At 47.6% G+C, this 23,567-nt stretch overlaps 2 protein-coding genes across 2 annotated transcripts in view; both read left to right on the top strand.

Moving 5' to 3' along the window:
• The first annotated feature begins 718 nt into the window (after positions 1-718).
• Positions 719-7,679, top strand: LOC148481361 (mitochondrial amidoxime-reducing component 1-like). Its single transcript, XM_088453626.1, has 2 exons — positions 719-817; positions 5,779-7,679. The coding sequence occupies exon 2, from the start codon at positions 5,794-5,796 to the stop codon at positions 6,823-6,825; it is 1,032 nt and encodes a 343-aa protein (XP_088309752.1). The 5' UTR covers positions 719-817; positions 5,779-5,793; the 3' UTR covers positions 6,826-7,679.
• A 1,718-nt stretch (positions 7,680-9,397) lies between these two features.
• Positions 9,398-23,567, top strand: part of LOC148481360 (mitochondrial amidoxime-reducing component 1-like) — a 30,297-nt gene continuing 16,127 nt past the window's right edge. Inside the window, exon 1 of the mRNA XM_088453625.1 lies at positions 9,398-9,468. The gene's annotated coding sequence lies outside the window, so the exon portion shown is untranslated. The remainder of the gene's footprint in view (positions 9,469-23,567) is intronic.

Here is a 23,567-nt window from a genome sequence, read left to right as displayed (position 1 = left end):
GCAATCATACATTACCAGGGAAGTCCAGGAGCAGAGCATTGTGTCCCTCCTACAGAGGGTTATGTTGGGGGGGGTCTGATAATTGTATCACTAAAGGTGGGAAGCCCTATGACTGCCTAGTATTGCCTGTGATGTGTGTAATACCCCTTTTACACCGGAGCTAAAACCCGGGTTTTTGAAGGGTTAACCTGGGCAGCTCCCTGGTGTAAAAGGGCAGAGAGTTGGATCGCCGGGTCGAGTGACCCGGCAATCCGACCCAGGTAACCAGCAGGGTTTGAAACGGGCGTAGCCCATGAAACCCTGCTGTGAGAACAGCGCACTCCGGGTCACGATGACCTGGAGTGCGCTGCTAGCCGGCCGATTGGTCCGGCTTCAGTGGCGCTTGGAGATGACGTCATCTCCAAGCGACCACTTTCACTCCGCAAAAGCCGGGTCTATGCAGACCCGACTGCGGTGTGAGCGGCGCTGACTCGGGAATATCCCGAGTCGGCGCCGGCAAAATTCCGGGTCTGATCCGGATAGGAACTTTGTTCCAACTCCGGGTCAGACCCGGAATTTAGGTGGAAAAGGGGTATAAGTGTCTATTCTTCAGCAGATAACATGCACAGTAAATGATGAATGATATTGCTTTGCTCACATACTACAGAGCACATGGGGCTGTGCCATGCACATTTCCATATCTGTAGGGGGAGCTATGAATAGCTGAGGGGCCGGGCCAAATCCCTCTCCCAGTCCCGGATCCACGGAAGCAGTTTAGCTGTAGCTGTAACACAGGAGAAGTCTGCAACAGCTGAGTCTGTACAACTAACTGGCTACGGTGAGTCCGCTCTTGGACCCTCTCTGTTGTTTCAGTAAATCTGGAAATCCTGACATGTACTCAAATTGTTTATAAAACTTCCAGAAAAAATGCTCAGCAGCAGACCTCCTATAGGCCGTCTATAGGCGTGCTTATGTAACATCCAAGAGTTGGGCTGACGGGTTACTAATCGCTGACAACTAATCCCAGCTGTCCTGCAGCACATGTTTTCAGGGGATGTCTGTGTAAATGTACTCTGGGAGCCTATGGGGGAGAATTCTCTTATTTATTATTATTAGTTACTTATATAGTGCAGCGTATATTCCATACCACACCTTACACCTGGGAGCAGACATTTATAGAGCATTACTGGGTAATTACAGACAGAGAGGTAAGAGGGCCCTGCTAGCACGCTTACACTCTATAGGGGAACAGGTACTGATACATAAGGATAGGTGCTACATATTACATAATGGTACAGCCAGATTGCAGAGGTTCTTTCTGGGCTGTAGGATCAGTCACACAGGAATGTTGGCCTGGAGTCAGGAGGGTGTGAACGTGAAGGAAGAGGACATGAGGCATCTATTGTAACTGTGCTTTACGTCTGTGCTGGCAGGTTGTCTTAACAGCAGTGTGGGCCCTGGGCAAAGTAATGCCCCTACCCACCAATTCACGGGAAAAATATATAAATGGGCAATAAAATTAAACCCTCCTGCATGCCCATCAGACCTTTCACACATGCAGAGAGACTGTGGGCCTGATTCAGACCCGGTCGCAAGCGCTGTGCGCTCGCAACTGGCTCAATGGTGGGCCAGTGCGCATGCGTGCGACGGAGCCGGCTCCGCCGTGCGCATGCGCGAGACCCGGACAGCGACGGGCACTCCGTCGCTCCGTGTCTCGCAACAAACACCGACGGGCACTCCGTCGCTCCGTGTCTCGCAACAAACAACATCGACAGCTCGCCCCCTTTGGTGGTCTGGCCGGGGTATTGACTGCCCAAAAGGAGGCGTGAACGCCTCCGTTTGGGGGCGGCCCCACTGTCCTCACGAGTGACGTCAGTGGAGAGCTTCCGGCTCTGTTAGAGGTGTTAGAGCCGAAATCTCTCTGGGGCTTGCGGCAACGAGACCCTACCACAAGGGTCTCGTCGCAAGCCCGATGGTCGCGATGGTCTTGACCATCGCGACCATCTTCCTGGCCGCTCGCTATAGGTGTGGGTGGTCACCCACAGCTATGCGAACGGCCAGGAGGCCGTTCTAAAAAAAAAAAAAGACCAGCCCTGATTCAGAGCGAGCGCTCTGGCAGAGCGAGCGGCTCTGAATCAGGGCCTCTGTGTGACTGGTCTGAAGCCGGCGGATGAAGTGAAACTGGGGGCCTGATTCAGAGCCGGACGCTATTTGCGCTCGCTCGTTCAGAAAAAGGGGCTGGATATTTAAATAGAGCGCTCGCTCTTTGCGGTCTGTTGACGCCTCTATGTCTGAACGAGCGAACGAAACATGCGCTCGCTATTTTATAAAGACGCCCCTTGGCCGCTCGCATCATACGTCATCTCCGCTATTTATTTGATTAATCGAGTACATCGAAAGGCGTATGAACTGCTCGCTATTCTTGTGGTAGCATTTTCCTACCGCAATCATGCGAGCAGTTCAGGCTAAGAAACAACCAAGTGACGTGGTCGATGACGCTGCTTTGTTAATTATGCACACCCTTAAAACGCCCGTTTTGACCGTTTGGCACGCCTGCGTTCGGATCTCCACTCCCCGTTTTCAAGCACCTTCCCCTGTTACCACCCACATACGCCTCATCCTGTCACTCAAATTAGCAGGCATTCACTATTTTGCGAGCACTCGATTTCCGACCGCACTGACTGGTTGGCGCATGCGCATTACAACCCATACCCATGCGCAGATGTGCGAACATCGCTCGGAGCGAATGAGCGGCCGCTTACGAGCGGCTCTGAATCAGGCCGTGGGACTGCAGTGAGTACTCGTCACCGGGGTGGGGGCTGTTAGATCAGAATACAGTGCACCGGCAGCCGGCTTATAAAAATATCACAAATTTACCAACTGGCCGCAGCTGCAGGGGGGCAGGTTGGTGGGCCCCTACAAGCTTCGGGCCCTTGGGCTACTGCCCAACAAGCCCAATGGAAGAGATGGCCCTGTGTGCTGGTGGAGAAGGATGAAGTGTAATGCAGCCCTATCCATAAGATTATCAAATTCCATCTGACATGCCAAGTTTTTGTGCTGGAGGAGAAGCTTCCGGTAACCGTATTATTATTGTTGTGAAATTCCTGTGCAGGGGGCGAGATATAAAGAAATTATATTTATATGAGAGAAGGATAATAAAGGATAATAATATTAATAATCTGGCGCCCAAATCATTCCCTCCAGAACTGTTGCTGCCTTTGTCTCTAGACCTGTGTCTATATATATGACTGTTATAAAGCCTGTACGGGCAGGGACCCCTTTCTCAGGTATTGCCTGCACCTGGGAGAGCTAGCCTGGGGCAACGGGAGGTGAACCTGTACATAGGCACCTTCCACCACACCGCACACTGAAGGGGGGGTAACACATGGACCTGGCATTTGTCAGCTTTTTTGTGGGAGATTCCCGGTTCAGGTGATTGCTCCTCTCCAGCTGTTTTCATGCTGAGTGGCTTGTGTGACACCAGCATTTGCAGACCATGCTGATTGTATCAGGCCATCTTTCCCTTCTTCATGCTCCATATTTCCTGAATGTTATACATTCACAAGGCCGTAACTAGGGCTGTGCGAGTGAAGCGCTGCCCAGAGTGCAGGGACAAGCTGAAATCACTAAATATAAGTCGCGTGCACATCAGAATAGATAACGCCCAAGAGTTTTCTGAGGTAACCTATCTGACCTGTATTGGGAGTTTGCAGGATAAATAAAGTACACCGTTGGTGTCAATTTCTTCCACAACTATAAGAAGTCCAAAGGTGGTTACACACTTGTGCAACCGGGTGTCCCTGGACATCGCAAGATTGCCGGTACACGCTGCAGCGATTAACGAAGGACGGAACGACTCCTTAGGCCCACGAGCCACTAGCCAAGAAAACTTGGGCCAGGGAATTGATGGCAAAAATGAACACGGGGAGAGATCTGCATGAGAGAGATCTGTCCCAAAGGACCATCCATGGAGAAGTGATACAGAAGAACTTGGGAAGGGCTGTAAGCCTCAGAGAAGACTGGTGGTTGGTCCTCCTCTATCAGGTCCGGATTGGAGAGCAGCAGCAGGGAACCTATTCCTCTGCCAATCAGGAAGGATCTGCGGAGATGAACACCCAGCCACCTCAGGAATAGAGGGAAGATTCCATTTCTTAAGCACTAGGAGGCTATTGCTTGGTTACGGATGACCATTGTGGTTGAAGAGCGTGTTGGTCGCGTAGCCCTAGACATATGGAATCAGTGATTGAAGTGATTTTCCTCTCTTCAGACTCTAATTCCCTGGTGCTGAGGATTCTGGGAATGCCCCACATTTTGCTGTTATTCCTTTATGACCTACGATCTACATCCCCTGTGTTATCCTCTACGGTTTGCAGAGCCCTGGCATGTTCCTTGTTGGGTTGCATCGTCATAGGAAAGAAATTCTGTAAAGAGAACTTTTTAAATGACCAGTGTTACAGTACCATCAATTTCATCTATATCAGTGCGGAGTTCCTGCTTTGTGGCTCCTTCTTACATGATGTCAGCAGAACCCACGTAGCCTCGAGGGTCAACGGGTCTTCAGTGAACTCCTGTCGGGGTTCTGCTGCTCAATGCTGGAGTCGGAGACTGGGGAGCTGATTGTGATTCATGTTATGGACTTTCAGGACTGGTCACCTCTTTTGGGGCCTGGGAAGACGTGTTCCGAGGCTGTGAGGATGGCCCACGCTGGAGCCTTTGATGTAACACTCCTTGGTGGCCATCTCAGCCTAATTTGAGGAGGTCACTGTAAATAGAGGGCCTGATTCAGAGCCGGACGCTCTGACCAGAGCGCTTGCTCTGAATCAGTGCCCTCCTACCTAAAAATGGAGCGGCCTCCTGGCCGCTCGCATAGCTGTGGGTGACCACCCACAGCATATGCGAGCGGCCAAAAAGATGGTCGCGATGGTCAAGACCATCGCGACCATCGGGCTTGCAACGAGACCCTGCGGTAGGGTCTCGGTGACCGCAAGCCTTGGAGTGATTTTGGCTCTATCAGAGCCAAAATCACTCCCACTGACATCACTAGTGATGTCAGTGGGGCCGGACCCAGACGGTAGGCGTTCCCATGGGAACGCCTCCGTCTGGCAGCCATGCCCCCGGCACGCCCACCAAAGGGGGCGTGCTGTCAGTCACCATCGACAGCACGCCCCCTTTGGTGCGATACCCGGAGCGACAGCTTGGCTGTCGCTGTTCGGGTCTCGCGCATGCGCACGACGGAGCTCCCTCCGTCGTGCGCATTGGGGTAACATCGACCCGCTTGCGAGCGGGTCTGAATGACCCCCAGAGTGCTGAGGGCAGTCGCATACTTTGCTCAAACCGAATGGTGTATACTCAGGGCTGTATAAAACGTCTAGGCTGCCAATCCATTTGCCAATGTGCTAGATATAGGACAACTGACCCCCCCCCCCCCCCTCCATTGTTATATTTGTGTTTTTATCAAAAAGAAATATGTCATTCTACATCACAATTTTTAACATAAACCAAAAAGAATGAGATACTTGGACCCTATAATAAATACATTAGTAGTCATAACCTGGAGGCAAAAGGGGAGGACTCAGGGTATGATGATTACTTATTGGGTTTCCTATTGGGTCATATGTTTAATACTACTTCTACATTAATATGAACTTACGGTAACTATTTTTAGTAGGATATTCATTCTACAATTAGCATCTTTTTGTGTCCATTTCAGTCATTGTGTCCATTTTTTTTTCACCTTTGGCCTCTGAAGGTGCAAAATGACCTAATTTTTCTAATTTTTTTTCCATTATCATTCTGCAGGAATTATCTGGGAAAATGTCCAAATCCCTTCATTCCCCTCTCGGGAGCATCACTGGAGCAGCACAACATGCAGTGCAGAGCCTCTCACGCCACCGCATAGCTCTGCTCTGCGCAGCGGGCCTGGGAGTCACAGCCGTCGCCTCTTGGATGTGGTGGAAGAGGACTCGCCTGGAGCTGCTACATGTTGGCGCAGTGACCCAGCTCCTCATCTACCCCATCAAGTCCTGCCGTGGGGTCTCGGTGCAAGAGGCTGAGTGTACAGAGCTGGGCTTGAGAAATGGAGAACTGGAAGATCGGCACTGGCTGGTGGTGACAGAGGATGGGCACATGGTAACGGGTAGGCAGGAGCCACGGATGGTCCTCATTTCTGTGACTGGCCTTGGTGACTCCCTATGTCTGGATGCTCCAGGGATGGAGAAGCTATTGGTACCCGTGTCACAACCCAAGAGCCACAACGTGCTGACCTGTCGGGTATTTGGGAATGACGTCCAGGGTCGGGACAGTGGAGATGAGGCATCTCTTTGGCTCACTTCCTATTTCCAAAGCAGCAAGCCTTACCGCTTGGTGCAATTCGAGCCCCAAGAGATGAGGCCACGCAAGTCCAAAGATATGGAGAAACTCTTCAGGGACAAAGACAAGATTGCTTATCCAGATGCCAGCCCCATCATGCTGCTTTCTGAGACATCTCTAGAAGATCTGAACCAACGTTTGGAACAGCCCGTCTCTCTGGCGAACTTCAGACCCTGCATCGTTGTGTCAGGCTGCCAGGCCTTTGCGGAGGACGGTTGGGATGACGTGAGAGTGGGCACAACCAGGCTTAAGCGGGTCATGGCATGTGGTCGATGCATCTTGACCACTGTGGACCCAAACACTGGAGTTCTGAGCCGCAAGGAACCTCTTGATACACTGAGAACCTTCCGGCAGAGTGATGCCTCCCTGAGCCACGTATACAAGACCTCGCCCCTCTTCGGCCAGTACTATGGTGTGGAGAAAACCGGGAGACTGAGAGTGGGGGATCCTGTGTATCATGTGGTCCGCAGGGGTTAGCACCAGTTTCAGTCTTCTACTGGGGAAAACTCGGTGCACAGATGTATATTACATTATAATAAACAAGATTCATGTTGGTAAGGTATCTCAGTATGAGAACATCTCTGGGGGCTAGTGGCTTAGGGGGAGATGTATCAAACCTACTAAAAAGTGCAAGTGGAGGTATCAGCCAATCAGATTATTGCTATCATCTAGCTACTACATTCTATGAACAGCCCCACGTGTCTTCTTTAGACGGTTTAATACATATTATCTGTTATCATTCACCTTGTAGTCTAGGTGGGGTTGCCTAAATATATATATATATATATACTGTATATTGAAGTCTGTGGACCTGAAAACTAGTATTGATATAAATATATTCTACTACAGAATTGTTTAACCACATGCCTGGTGTGGTCGCATCATTTGAGACCCCGCCAGGCTCTGCATTACCAGCCTGAAACGCACACTGGTCAGCTGCCGAAAGATAATCTCCCAGCAGGCTCCCTGCCCCTCTCCATCCCTGCTCCCTCCCGCAAAGTCTGGTGCTGCCTTTCACTGCTGATCTTGCAGCCTGGCAGTACCCCTCACCCGGCGGCGCAGAGAGGAGCAGCCGATGGGGAAATGTAAATTGCGCAGCCCTCAGGCCCCCAGTGTATACCTGGTGGCTGTTCAGTGCAGCAGCCGCTGGGGAAATGCAAACCCGCGGTGTCGCAATGGTCCGATCATCGATGGTCTGATATATATTGATGACCGATATGTAAAAAAAAATAACAATGTGTATCAACAACAACAAACAAAACTTTTTTTTTCAATAAAATGTGTGGGATATACTATAGATAGATGTTCTTGACCTAATTCAATCATTAAAAAGAAACAAAAACAAAAAAAGATTTGTGAGTGTTTTTTGGCAGAACTATTAGCCAGTAAGTGATTAATGTCCTGTGAAGGGTCTCTGGGTCTCATTCAGACCCTGTCGCAAGCCCCGATGCGCTCGCAACCGGGTCGATGGTCCCCACAGAGCATGCGCACGACGGAGCCGGCTCCGTCGTGCGCATGCGCGAGACCCGGCTAGCGGGCGCTCCGTTGCTAGGGGTCTCGTAGAGCTGTTGATGTTGAGTGACAGCTCGCCCCGTTTGCTGGGTGGGCCGGGGGAACGTTTGCCATGTGGGGGCGGCCCCACTGACATCATTGATGATGTCAGTGGGGAACTTCCTGCTCAAACAGAGAAGGAAGTTCCCTGGGGCTTACGAGAGCCCAGACCCAAACTTAGGGTCTGGTCGTAAGCCCCGATGGTCGCGATGGTGAGGACCATCGCGACCATCACCCTGATCGCAAGCTAAGCTGTGGATGGTAACCCACAGCTTAGCTTGCGACCTGGAGGCAGCACTTCCAAACAAGAAGTGCCCGCCCTCATTCAGAGTGAGCAATCGCTTCTTGCGTGAGACTCTGAATGAGGGCCTCTGGGTCTCATTCAGACCTGCTCGCGAGCGCAGGCCGCTCGCAAGCGGGTCGATGGTACTCAAATGCGCATGCGCACGACGGAGGGAGCTCCGTCGTGCACATGCGCGAGACCCGGCGAGCGACGGGGTAGCTGTCGCTCGGGGTCTCGCACCAAAGGGGGCGTGCTGTCGATGGTGAGTGACAGCACGTGCTGGGGGCGTGGCTGCCAGACAGAGGTGTTCCCATGGGAACGCCTACCGTCTGGGTCCGGCCCCACTGACATCTCTGATAGAGCCAAAATCACTCCAGGGCTTGCGGCAGCGAGACCCTACCGCAGGGTCTCGTCGCAAGCCCGATGGTCGCGATGGTCTTGACCATCGCGACCATCGTCATGGACGCTCGCATAAGCTGTGGGTGGTAACCCACAGCTATGCGAGCGTCCAAGAGGCCGCTCCAAGTTTCGGTAGGAGGGCCCTGATTCAGAGCTGGCAGGGCTGGCAGGTCCGTCCAGCAGGGAGGATGGGGGCGGGTCAAAGAGGCGGAGCAGGGGCGTGCCGACGCAATTACGTCATAGTGGCTCCGCCACCGCTTTATAATGCCAATATTACTGGCATAAGGCAGGAGGCGGGGCTACGATGACGCCATTGAGCGCGAATCGCGTCATCATACTTTTGTGGCTGGCGCGGGGGTTAGTTTGGTGCCGGCATCCATTCCGGGGGACTTGCCTAGCCTTGTGGGGTGTCGGGAGCGGCTCCCGATTTCGGGAGGCTTCCGATAGTCCCGGGAGAGTAGGCAAGTATGTAGTTAAATGTTAAGTAGAATGTGATTGGTTGCTACGGGCAACATCACTTTTAAAACTCCCTTCTAAAAACTCTCACTTTAGTAAATTTACCCCGTGATCTGTGTAATTGCTCAGCAAATAAATGGCCATATATGTTATATATACACTCCACAGGCGTCAGTGTCTGAGCTGGTCACTGTCAGGTTCATCGCTGCACAGATGTAATCCCCGTTCTCACGTGCAGCAAACATGGGAAGATCATGCACGATAGAACCCGCTTTATGATTGGTGGACTTTGCCCGGCTGAGTACATTTCCATATCTGTGAATAGCTGAGGGGCCAAATCCCTCTCCCATTCCTGGCCTCACCGAACTAAGCTCAGCTGAGGATTGCGCAGGAGAAAACCTGCGACTGTTGTGTCTGTGCATCTGGTTACGGTGAGTCCGCTCTGTGGTGTTCTCAGTAGATCAGGAAATTCTGACTTAACTAAACTTATACACCTGTCCTCAGCTAGGGTTCAGGGGAAGCTCCGCAAACGAGACCTATTGATGATTGCCGACAGGTGTACTAACTTCATGTTTAAGAGACTTGTGCGTGTATTTACTAACGTGCGGGGTTTTTTTTTTGGAAGTGGAGATGTTGCCCATAGCAACCAATCACATTGTAGCTATTATCTTCCAGAAGGTGCTAGATAAATGTTAAGTAGAATCTGATTGGTTGCTATAGGCAACATCTCCTCTTCTAAAAACTGTCACTTTAGTAAATATACCCTTAGACTCAGCTCAGCATGTACAGTATATCACCCATAGCCTATATGTCTGTGCATGTTCTCAGAGGGAGGCCCGGCGCTGAGATGAGCTTACACCACTTTGCGTATTGTTAATTGCGCAAATTTGCACTGCACAAAGAGAACACGCGCATATGCGCCAATGCGGACTTGGCCTAATCTGTCGCTTGTGCGTCTTTACAGATGGAGAGGCACAATGGGGGAGGGAGAGATGGAAGGCGCAGCACTGAAGGTGCGTCCACGCAAATGCGGCTTGCAGATACTTGGGGAAACTCGCATGTATGCCGGTTAGGGGGTGCAGCTCTCTTACCTGTTACATGTGATGCATTTGGCCAGAAATAGGTTATTTTTGCCTACGGCTTTCCTCAGAGAAGTCTACACCCATTGTGCGGCCAAATCTGCCTCTAGTTTGCACAATTAGTGGACTCAGCTATTTAGGGGACAATTACCCCATGTTTTATTTTCTCCCCTATATAAAGAAATGCATTTTATAAATGCTGTATTTCATGCTCTGAGGCTGCATTAATTAATTCATCCGAAATCTCTTATGTGATAAAACTTTTGAACAAGTCCAAAATCAGTCTAGCTGCAGAAATACTCTATATTACTGAAGTGATGGAACTGCTATGTAGCATGGTGCGAGTGGTCACAGCTTGGTGAACCTGGATTTGGGAATGGGATCCAGGGCATACTTACTGGTATTCTGGCTAACCCCCCCCCCCCCCCAAAAAAAAAAAATGACGGGATGGTGCGGCATGGAAGGGGCGTGGTCAGGGATATTACCTGCCAATAGTGACGGAGTGGGGGCGTTCCCACGAATCCGTGTCACTGTGACCCCGCACCTGCTACACAACGCAGAAAGCAGGGGGTGGAGCCATGATGGCATGATTTAAGGGTCAATTTACTAAGCAGTGTTAGGAGACAGAGTGAAAAGTGATAAGGTGCCAGCCAATCAGCTCCCAACTGTCATCTCACAGGCTGTCTTTAAAAAATGACAGTTGGGAGCTGATTGGATGGTACCTTATCACTTTTCACTCTGTCTCCTAACACTGCTTAGTAACTAGACCCCCTAGAGCGAATCGCATCACAGCTCCCCCACTGTGGGGGTGAGGGGTAGGTGACCAGCCGGTAAACTTAGATGCTTTTCCTGGGCAGCCAGGAGCACCATCCGAATTTCGGGAGACAACCTGCCATTCTGGGAGAGTAGGCAAGTGTGATTCAGGGGATTCGGAACCTAACAACCCTGATGATTAACTTTCTCTCAAGCTGTTTTCCTGCTCATGAAAATGGGGCCAAATCTAGTCGGCACAGACGTCTCCAAACACCTTTCTGGTTAACTCTCTGAGTGACAAATATTAATGAATTCTGTGTCCCATAGTTGTCTGCACATGAAATAGGACATAGCTAAAGTTTGATGGCAGATAACCACTTGGCCCATCTAGTCTGCGCCTTTTTTTTTAACTATGGGCCTGATTCCGCAAGTATCGCTATTGCAGCTGTGATTACACACGCAGTTCAACTGTGATAGTATGCTAATTCATTGCCATCGCTATGCCCCCCAGCACTACATAAGGACGCCCACCATCAGTAACATGGAGTACCATCGCAGCCTCACACACACTTACACAGGCTCTGACCTTACTCAGCAATTACTAACCTCATCACACGCAGTGATTACACAAGACTGAGATACCATCAGTAACATGGAGTACCATCACATCCTCACACACACTTACACAGGCTCTGACCTTACTCAGGAAATACTAACCTCATCACACACAGTGATTACACAAGACTGAGAGACCATCAGTAACATGGAGTACCATCACATCCTCACACACACTTACACAGGCTCTGACCTTCCTCAGGAATTACTAACTTCATCACACGCAGTGATTACACAAGACTGAGACACCATCAGTAACATGGAGTACCATCACAGCCTCACACACACTTACACAGGCTCTGACCTTACTCAGGAATTACTAACCTCATCACACACAGTGATTACACAAGAATGAGACACCATCAGTAACATGGAGTACCATCACAGCCTCACACACACTTACACAGGCTCTGACCTTACTCAGGAATTACTAACCTCATCACACACAGTGATTACACAAGACTGAGAGACCATCAGTAACATGGAGTACCATCACAGCTTCACACACACTTAGACAGCTCTGACCTTACTCAGGAATTACTAACCTCATCACACACAGTGATTACACAAGACTGAGACACCATCAGTAACATGGAGTACCATCACAGCCTCACACACACTTACACAGGCTCTGACCTTACTCAGGAATTACTAACCTCATCACACACAGTGATTACACAAGACTGAGATAACATCAGTAACATGGAGTACCATCACATCCTCACACACACTTACACAGGCTCTGACCTTACTCAGGTATTACTAACCTCATCACACGCAGTGACTACACAAGACTGAGACACCATCAGTAACATGGAGTACCATCACATCCTCACACACACTTACACAGGCTCTGACCTTACTCAGGAATTACTAACCTCATCACACGCAGTGATTACACAAGACTGAGAGACCATCAGTAACATGGAGTACCATCACAGCCTCACACACACTTACACAGGCTCTGACCTTACTCAGGAATTACTAACCTCATCACACACAGTGATTACACAAGACTGAGACACCATCAGTAACATGGAGTACCATCACAGCCTCACACACTTACACAGGCTCTGACCTTACTCAGGAATTACTAACCTCATCACACACAGTGATTACACAAGACTGAGATACCATCAGTAACATGGAGTACCATCACAGCCTCACACACACTTACACAGGCTCTGACCTTACTCAGGAATTACTAACCTCATCACACGCAGTGATTACACAATACTGAGATACCATCAGTAACATGGAGTACCATCACATCCTCACACACACTTACACAGGCTCTGACCTTACTCAGGAATTACTAACCTCATCACACGCAGTGACTACACAAGACTGAGATACCATCAGTAACATGGAGTACCATCACATCCTCACACACACTTACACAGGCTCTGACCTTACTCAGGAATTACTAACCTCATCACACACAATGATTACACAAGACTGAGAGGCCATCAGTAACATGGAGTACCATCACATCCTCACACACACTTACATAGGCTCTGACCTTACTCAGGAATTACTAACCTCATCACACACAGTGATTACACAAGACTGAGACACCATCAGTAACATGGAGTACCATCACAGCCTCACACACACTTACACAGGCTCTGACCTTACTCTGGAACTTCTAACCTCATCACACACAGTGATTACACAAGACTGAGAAACCATCAGTAACATGGAGTACCATCACATCCTCACACACACTTACACAGGCTCTGACCTTACTCAGGAATTACTAACCTCATCACACACAGTGATTACACAAGACTGAGACACCATCAGTAACATGGAGTACCATCACAGCCTCACACACAGTTACACAGGCTCTGACCTTACTCAGGAATTACTAACCTCATCACACACAGTGATTACACAAGACTGAGATACCATCAGTAACATGGAGTACCATCACATCCTCATACACACTTACACAGGCTCTGACCTTACTCAGGAATTACTAACCTCATCACACACAGTGATTACACAAGACTGAGACACCATCAGTAATATGGAGTACCATCACAGCCTCACACACACTTACACAGGCTCTGACCTTACTCAGAAATTACTAACCTCATCACACGCAGTGACTACGCAAGACCGAGATACCATCAGTAACATGGAGTACCATCACATCCTCACACACACTTACACAGGCTCTGACCTTACTCAGGAATTACTAACCTCATCACACGCAGTGATTACACAAGACTGAGACACCATCAGTAACATGGAGTACCATCACAGCCTCACACACACTTACACAGGCTCTGACCTTACTCAGGAATTACTAAGCTCATCACACACAGTGATTACACAAGAATGAGACACCATCAGTAACATGGAGTACCATCACAGCCTCACACACACTTACACAGGCTCTGACCTTACTCAGGAATTACTAAGCTCATCACACACAGTGATTACACAAGAATGAGACACCATCAGTAACATGGAGTACCATCACAGCCTCACACACACTTACACAGGCTCTGACCTTACTCAGGAATTACTAACCTCATCACACACAGTGATTACACAAGACTGAGAGACCATCAGTAACATGGAGTACCATCACAGCCTCACACACACTTAGACAGCTCTGACCTTACTCAGGAATTACTAACCTCATCACACACAGTGATTACACAAGACTGAGACACCATCAGTAACATGGAGTACCATCACAGCCTCACACACACTTACACAGGCTCTGACCTTACTCAGGAATTACTAAGCTCATCACACACAGTGATTACACAAGAATGAGACACCATCAGTAACATGGAGTACCATCACATCCTCACACACACTTACACAGGCTCTGACCTTACTCAGGAATTACTAACCTCATCACACACAGTGATTACACAAGACTGAGATAACATCAGTAACATGGAGTACCATCACATCCTCACACACACTTACACAGGCTCTGACCTTACTCAGGTATTACTAACCTCATCACACGCAGTGACTACACAAGACTGAGACACCATCAGTAACATGGAGTACCATCACATCCTCACACACACTTACACAGGCTCTGACCTTACTCAGGAATAACTAACCTCATCACACACAGTGATTACACAAGACTGAGATAACATCAGTAACATGGAGTACCATCACAGCCTCACACACACTTACACAGGCTCTGACCTTACTCAGGAATTACTAACCTCATCACACACAGTGATTACACAAGACTGAGACACCATCAGTAACATGGAGTACCATCACAGCCTCACACACACTTACACAGGCTCTGACCTTACTCAGGAATTACTAACCTCATCACACGCAGTGATTACACAAGACTGAGAGACCATCAGTAACATGGAGTACCATCACATCCTCACACACACTTACACAGGCTCTGACCTTACTCAGGAATTACTAACCTCATCACACACAGTGATTACACAAGACTGAGACACCATCAGTAACATGGAGTACCATCACAGCCTCACACACTTACACAGGCTCTGACCTTACTCAGGAATTACTAACCTCATCACACACAGTGATTACACAAGACTGAGATACCATCAGTAACATGGAGTACCATCACAGCCTCACACACACTTACACAGGCTCTGACCTTACTCAGGAATTACTAACCTCATCACACGCAGTGATTACACAATACTGAGATACCATCAGTAACATGGAGTACCATCACATCCTCACACACACTTACACAGGCTCTGACCTTACTCAGGAATTACTAACCTCATCACACGCAGTGACTACACAAGACTGAGATACCATCAGTAACATGGAGTACCATCACATCCTCACACACACTTACACAGGCTCTGACCTTACTCAGGAATTACTAACCTCATCACACACAGTGATTACACAAGACTGAGAGGCCATCAGTAACATGGAGTACCATCACATCCTCACACACACTTACATAGGCTCTGACCTTACTCAGGAATTACTAACCTCATCACACACAGTGATTACACAAGACTGAGACACCATCAGTAACATGGAGTACCATCACAGCCTCACACACACTTACACAGGCTCTGACCTTACTCTGGAACTTCTAACCTCATCACACACAGTGATTACACAAGACTGAGAAACCATCAGTAACATGGAGTACCATCACATCCTCACACACACTTACACAGGCTCTGACCTTACTCAGGAATTACTAACCTCATCACACACAGTGATTACACAAGACTGAGACACCATCAGTAACATGGAGTACCATCACAGCCTCACACACAGTTACACAGGCTCTGACCTTACTCAGGAATTACTAACCTCATCACACACAGTGATTACACAAGACTGAGACACCATCAGTAACATGGAGTACCATCACAGCCTCACAAACACTTACACAGGCTCTGACCTTACTCAGGAACTACTAACCTCATCACACACAGTGATTACACAAGACTGAGAAACCATCAGTAACATGGAGTACCATCACATCCTCACACACACTTACATAGGCTCTGACCTTACTCAGGAATTACTAACCTCATCACACACAGTGATTACACAAGACTGAGACACCATCAGTAATATGGAGTACCATCACAGCCTCACACACACTTACACAGGCTCTGACCTTACTCAGAAATTACTAACCTCATCACACGCAGTGACTACGCAAGACCGAGATACCATCAGTAACATGGAGTACCATCACATCCTCACACACACTTACACAGGCTCTGACCTTACTCAGGAATTACTAACCTCATCACACACAGTGATTACACAATACTGAGAGGCCATCAGTAACATGGAGTACCATCACATCCTCACACACACTTACACAGGCTCTGACCTTTCTCAGGAATTACTAACCTCATCACACGCAGTGATTACACAATACTGAGACACCATCAGTAACATGGAGTACCATCACAGCCTCACACACACTTACACAGGCTCTGACCTTACTCAGGAATTACTAACCTCATCACACGCAGTGATTACTCAAGACTGAGAAACCATCAGTAACATAGAGTACCATCACAGCCTCATGCACACTTACACAGGCTCTGACCTTACTCAGAAATTACTAACCTCATCACACGCAGTGACTACACAAGACTGAGATACCATCAGTAACATGGAGTACATCACAGCCTCACACACACTTACACAGGCTCTGACCTTACTCAGGAACTACTAACCTCATCACACACAGTGATTACACAAGACTGAGAAACCATCAGTAACATGGAGTACCATCACATCCTCACACACACTTACACAGGCTCTGACCTTACTCAGGAATTACTAACCTCATCACACACAGTGATTACACAAGACTGAGACACCATCAGTAACATGGAGTACCATCACAGCCTCACAAACACTTACACAGGCTCTGACCTTACTCAGGAACTACTAACCTCATCACACACAGTGATTACACAAGACTGAGAAACCATCAGTAACATGGAGTACCATCACATCCTCACACACACTTACACAGGCTCTGACCTTACTCAGGAATTACTAACCTCATCACACACAGTGATTACACAAGATTAATACCATCAGTAACATGGAGTACCATCACATCCTCACACACACTAACACAGGCTCTGACCTTACTCGGGAATTACTAACCTCATCACACGCAGTGATTACACAAGACTGAGATACCATCAGTAACATGGAGTACCATCACATCCTCATACACACTTACACAGGCTCTGACCTTACTCAGGAATTACTAACCTCATCACACACAGTGATTACACAAGACTGAGACACCATCAGTAATATGGAGTACCATCACAGCCTCACACACACTTACACAGGCTCTGACCTTACTCAGAAATTACTAACCTCATCACACGCAGTGACTACGCAAGACCGAGATACCATCAGTAACATGGAGTACCATCACATCCTCACACACACTTACACAGGCTCTGACCTTACTCAGGAATTACTAACCTCATCACACACAGTGATTACACAATACTGAGAGGCCATCAGTAACATGGAGTACCATCACATCCTCACACACACTTACACAGGCTCTGACCTTTCTCAGGAATTACTAACCTCATCACACGCAGTGATTACACAATACTGAGACACCATCAGTAACATGGAGTACCATCACAGCCTCACACACACTTACACAGGCTCTGACCTTACTCAGGAATTACTAACCTCATCACACGCAGTGATTACTCAAGACTGAGAAACCATCAGTAACATAGAGTACCATCACAGCCTCACGCACACTTACACAGGCTCTGACCTTACTCAGAAATTACTAACCTCATCACACGCAGTGACTACACAAGACTGAGATACCATCAGTAACATGGAGTACATCACAGCCTCACACACACTTACACAGGCTCTGACCTTACTCAGGAACTACTAACCTCATCACACACAGTGATTACACAAGACTGAGAAACCATCAGTAACATGGAGTACCATCACATCCTCACACACACTTACACAGGCTCTGACCTTACTCAGGAATTACTAACCTCATCACACACAGTGATTACACAAGACTGAGACACCATCAGTAACATGGAGTACCATCACAGCCTCACACACACTTACACAGGCTCTGACCTTACTCAGGAATAACTAACCTCATCATACACAGTGACTACACAAGACTGAGAAGCCATCAGTAACATGGAGTACCATCACAGCCTCACACACACTTACACAGGCTCTGACCTTACTCAGGAGTTACTAACCTCATCACACACAGTGATTACACAAGACTGAGACACCATCAGTAACATGGAGTACCATCACAGCCTCACAAACACTTACACAGGCTCTGACCTTACTCAGGAACTACTAACCTCATCACACACAGTGATTACACAAGACTGAGAAACCATCAGTAACATGGAGTACCATCACATCCTCACACACACTTACACAGGCTCTGACCTTTCTCAGGAATTACTAACCTCATCACACACAGTGATTACACAAGACTAATACCATCAGTAACATGGAGTACCATCACATCCTCACACACACTAACACAGGCTCTGACCTTACTCAGGAATTACTAACCTCATCACACACAGTGATTACACAAGACTGAGACACCATCAGTAACATGGAGTACCATCACATCCTCATACACACTTACACAGGCTCTGACCTTACTCAGGAATTACTAACCTCATCACACACAGTGATTACACAAGACTGAGACACCATCAGTAATATGGAGTACCATCACAGCCTCACACACACTTACACAGGCTCTGACCTTACTCAGAAATTACTAACCTCATCACACGCAGTGACTACGCAAGACCGAGATACCATCAGTAACATGGAGTACCATCACATCCTCACACACACTTACACAGGCTCTGACCTTACTCAGGAATTACTAACCTCATCACACACAGTGATTACACAATACTGAGAGGCCATCAGTAACATGGAGTACCATCACATCCTCACACACACTTACACAGGCTCTGACCTTACTCAGGAATTACTAACCTCATCACACGCAGTGATTACACAATACTGAGACACCATCAGTAACATGGAGTACCATCACAGCCTCACACACACTTACACAGGCTCTGACCTTACTCAGGAATTACTAACCTCATCACACGCAGTGATTACACAAGACTGAGAAACCATCAGTAACAGAGTACCATCACAGCCTCACGCACACTTACACAGGCTCTGACCTTACTCAGAAATTACTAACCTCATCACACACAGTGACTACACAAGACTGAGATACCATCAGTAACATGGAGTACATCACAGCCTCACACACATTTACACAGGCTCTGACCTTACTCAGGAACTACTAACCTCATCACACACAGTGACTACACAAGACTGAGATACCATCAGTAACATGGAGTACATCACAGCCTCACACACACTTACACAGGCTCTGACCTTACTCAGGAACTACTAACCTCATCACACACAGTGATTACACAAGACTGAGAAACCATCAGTAACATGGAGTACCATCACATCCTCACACACACTTACACAGGCTCTGACCTTACTCAGGAATTACTAACCTCATCACACACAGTGATTACACAAGACTGAGACACCATCAGTAACATGGAGTACCATCACAGCCTCACACACACTTACACAGGCTCTGACCTTACTCAGGAATAACTAACCTCATCATACACAGTGACTACACAAGACTGAGAAGCCATCAGTAACATGGAGTACCATCACAGCCTCACACACACTTACACAGGCTCTGACCTTACTCAGGAGTTACTAACCTCATCACACACAGTGATTACACAAGACTGAGACACCATCAGTAACATGGAGTACCATCACAGCCTCACAAACACTTACACAGGCTCTGACCTTACTCAGGAACTACTAACCTCATCACACACAGTGATTACACAAGACTGAGAAACCATCAGTAACATGGAGTACCATCACATCCTCACACACACTTACACAGGCTCTGACCTTACTCAGGAATTACTAACCTCATCACACGCAGTGATTACACAATACTGAGACACCATCAGTAACATGGAGTACCATCACAGCCTCACACACACTTACACAGGCTCTGACCTTACTCAGGAATTACTAACCTCATCACACGCAGTGATTACACAAGACTGAGAAACCATCAGTAACAGAGTACCATCACAGCCTCACGCACACTTACACAGGCTCTGACCTTACTCAGAAATTACTAACCTCATCACACACAGTGACTACACAAGACTGAGATACCATCAGTAACATGGAGTACATCACAGCCTCACACACATTTACACAGGCTCTGACCTTACTCAGGAACTACTAACCTCATCACACACAGTGACTACACAAGACTGAGATACCATCAGTAACATGGAGTACATCACAGCCTCACACACACTTACACAGGCTCTGACCTTACTCAGGAACTACTAACCTCATCACACACAGTGATTACACAAGACTGAGAAACCATCAGTAACATGGAGTACCATCACATCCTCACACACACTTACACAGGCTCTGACCTTACTCAGGAATTACTAACCTCATCACACACAGTGATTACACAAGACTGAGACACCATCAGTAACATGGAGTACCATCACAGCCTCACAAACACTTACACAGGCTCTGACCTTACTCAGGAACTACTAACCTCATCACACACAGTGATTACACAAGACTGAGAAACCATCAGTAACATGGAGTACCATCACATCCTCACACACACTTACACAGGCTCTGACCTTTCTCAGGAATTACTAACCTCATCACACACAGTGATTACACAAGACTAATACCATCAGTAACATGGAGTACCATCACATCCTCACACACACTAACACAGGCTCTGACCTTACTCAGGAATTACTAACCTCATCACACACAGTGATTACACAAGACTGAGACACCATCAGTAACATGGAGTACCATCACATCCTCATACACACTTACACAGGCTCTGACCTTACTCAGGAATTACTAACCTCATCACACACAGTGATTACACAAGACTGAGACACCATCAGTAATATGGAGTACCATCACAGCCTCACACACACTTACACAGGCTCTGACCTTACTCAGAAATTACTAACCTCATCACACGCAGTGACTACGCAAGACCGAGATACCATCAGTAACATGGAGTACCATCACATCCTCACACACACTTACACAGGCTCTGACCTTACTCAGGAATTACTAACCTCATCACACACAGTGATTACACAATACTGAGAGGCCATCAGTAACATGGAGTACCATCACATCCTCACACACACTTACACAGGCTCTGACCTTACTCAGGAATTACTAACCTCATCACACGCAGTGATTACACAATACTGAGACACCATCAGTAACATGGAGTACCATCACAGCCTCACACACACTTACACAGGCTCTGACCTTACTCAGGAATTACTAACCTCATCACACGCAGTGATTACACAAGACTGAGAAACCATCAGTAACAGAGTACCATCACAGCCTCACGCACACTTACACAGGCTCTGACCTTACTCAGAAATTACTAACCTCATCACACACAGTGACTACACAAGACTGAGATACCATCAGTAACATGGAGTACATCACAGCCTCACACACATTTACACAGGCTCTGACCTTACTCAGGAACTACTAACCTCATCACACACAGTGACTACACAAGACTGAGATACCATCAGTAACATGGAGTACATCACAGCCTCACACACACTTACACAGGCTCTGACCTTACTCAGGAACTACTAACCTCATCACACACAGTGATTACACAAGACTGAGAAACCATCAGTAACATGGAGTACCATCACATCCTCACACACACTTACACAGGCTCTGACCTTACTCAGGAATTACTAACCTCATCACACACAGTGATTACACAAGACTGAGACACCATCAGTAACATGGAGTACCATCACAGCCTCACACACACTTACACAGGCTCTGACCTTACTCAGGAATAACTAACCTCATCATACACAGTGACTACACAAGACTGAGAAGCCATCAGTAACATGGAGTACCATCACAGCCTCACACACACTTACACAGGCTCTGACCTTACTCAGGAGTTACTAACCTCATCACACACAGTGATTACACAAGACTGAGACACCATCAGTAACATGGAGTACCATCACAGCCTCACAAACACTTACACAGGCTCTGACCTTACTCAGGAACTACTAACCTCATCACACACAGTGATTACACAAGACTGAGAAACCATCAGTAACATGGAGTACCATCACATCCTCACACACACTTACACAGGCTCTGACCTTACTCAGGAATTACTAACCTCATCACACGCAGTGAGTACACAATACTGAGACACCATCAGTAACATGGAGTACCATCACAGCCTCACACACACTTACACAGGCTCTGACCTTACTCAGGAATTACTAACCTCATCACACGCAGTGATTACACAAGACTGAGAAACCATCAGTAACAGAGTACCATCACAGCCTCACGCACACTTACACAGGCTCTGACCTTACTCAGAAATTACTAACCTCATCACACACAGTGACTACACAAGACTGAGATACCATCAGTAACATGGAGTACATCACAGCCTCACACACATTTACACAGGCTCTGACCTTACTCAGGAACTACTAACCTCATCACACACAGTGACTACACAAGACTGAGATACCATCAGTAACATGGAGTACATCACAGCCTCACACACACTTACACAGGCTCTGACCTTACTCAGGAACTACTAACCTCATCACACACAGTGATTACACAAGACTGAGAAACCATCAGTAACATGGAGTACCATCACATCCTCACACACACTTACACAGGCTCTGACCTTACTCAGGAATTACTAACCTCATCACACACAGTGATTACACAAGACTGAGACACCATCAGTAACATGGAGTACCATCACAGCCTCACACACACTTACACAGGCTCTGACCTTACTCAGGAATAACTAACCTCATCATACACAGTGACTACACAAGACTGAGAAGCCATCAGTAACATGGAGTACCATCACAGCCTCACACACACTTACACAGGCTCTGACCTTACTCAGGAGTTACTAACCTCATCACACACAGTGATTACACAAGACTGAGACACCATCAGTAACATGGAGTACCATCACAGCCTCACAAACACTTACACAGGCTCTGACCTTACTCAGGAACTACTAACCTCATCACACACAGTGATTACACAAGACTGAGAAACCATCAGTAACATGGAGTACCATCACATCCACACACACACTTACACAGGCTCTGACCTTACTCAGGAATTACTAACCTCATCACACTCAGTAATTACACAAGACTAATACCATCAGTAACATGGAGTACCATCACATCCTCACACACACTAACACAGGCTCTGACCTTACTCAGGAATTACTAACCTCATCACACACAGTGATTACACAAGACTGAGACACCATCAGTAACATGGAGTACCATCACATCCTCACACACACTTACACAGGCTCTGACCTTACTCAGGAATTACTAACCTCATCACACGCAGTGATTACACAA

Source organism: Taudactylus pleione, unplaced genomic scaffold, assembly GCF_031769625.1.
Source record: "Taudactylus pleione unplaced genomic scaffold, aTauple2 ptg000584l, whole genome shotgun sequence".
Taxonomy (NCBI): Eukaryota; Metazoa; Chordata; class Amphibia; order Anura; family Myobatrachidae; genus Taudactylus; species Taudactylus pleione.
This window is presented reverse-complemented; position numbering and strand designations above follow the sequence as displayed.

What these genes read in the sequence shown, in the direction of transcription:
- LOC148481361 (XM_088453626.1), top strand. Translation starts at nt 5,794, where the DNA reads ATGTCCAAATCCCTTCATTCCCCTCTCGGGAGCATCACTGGAGCAGCA.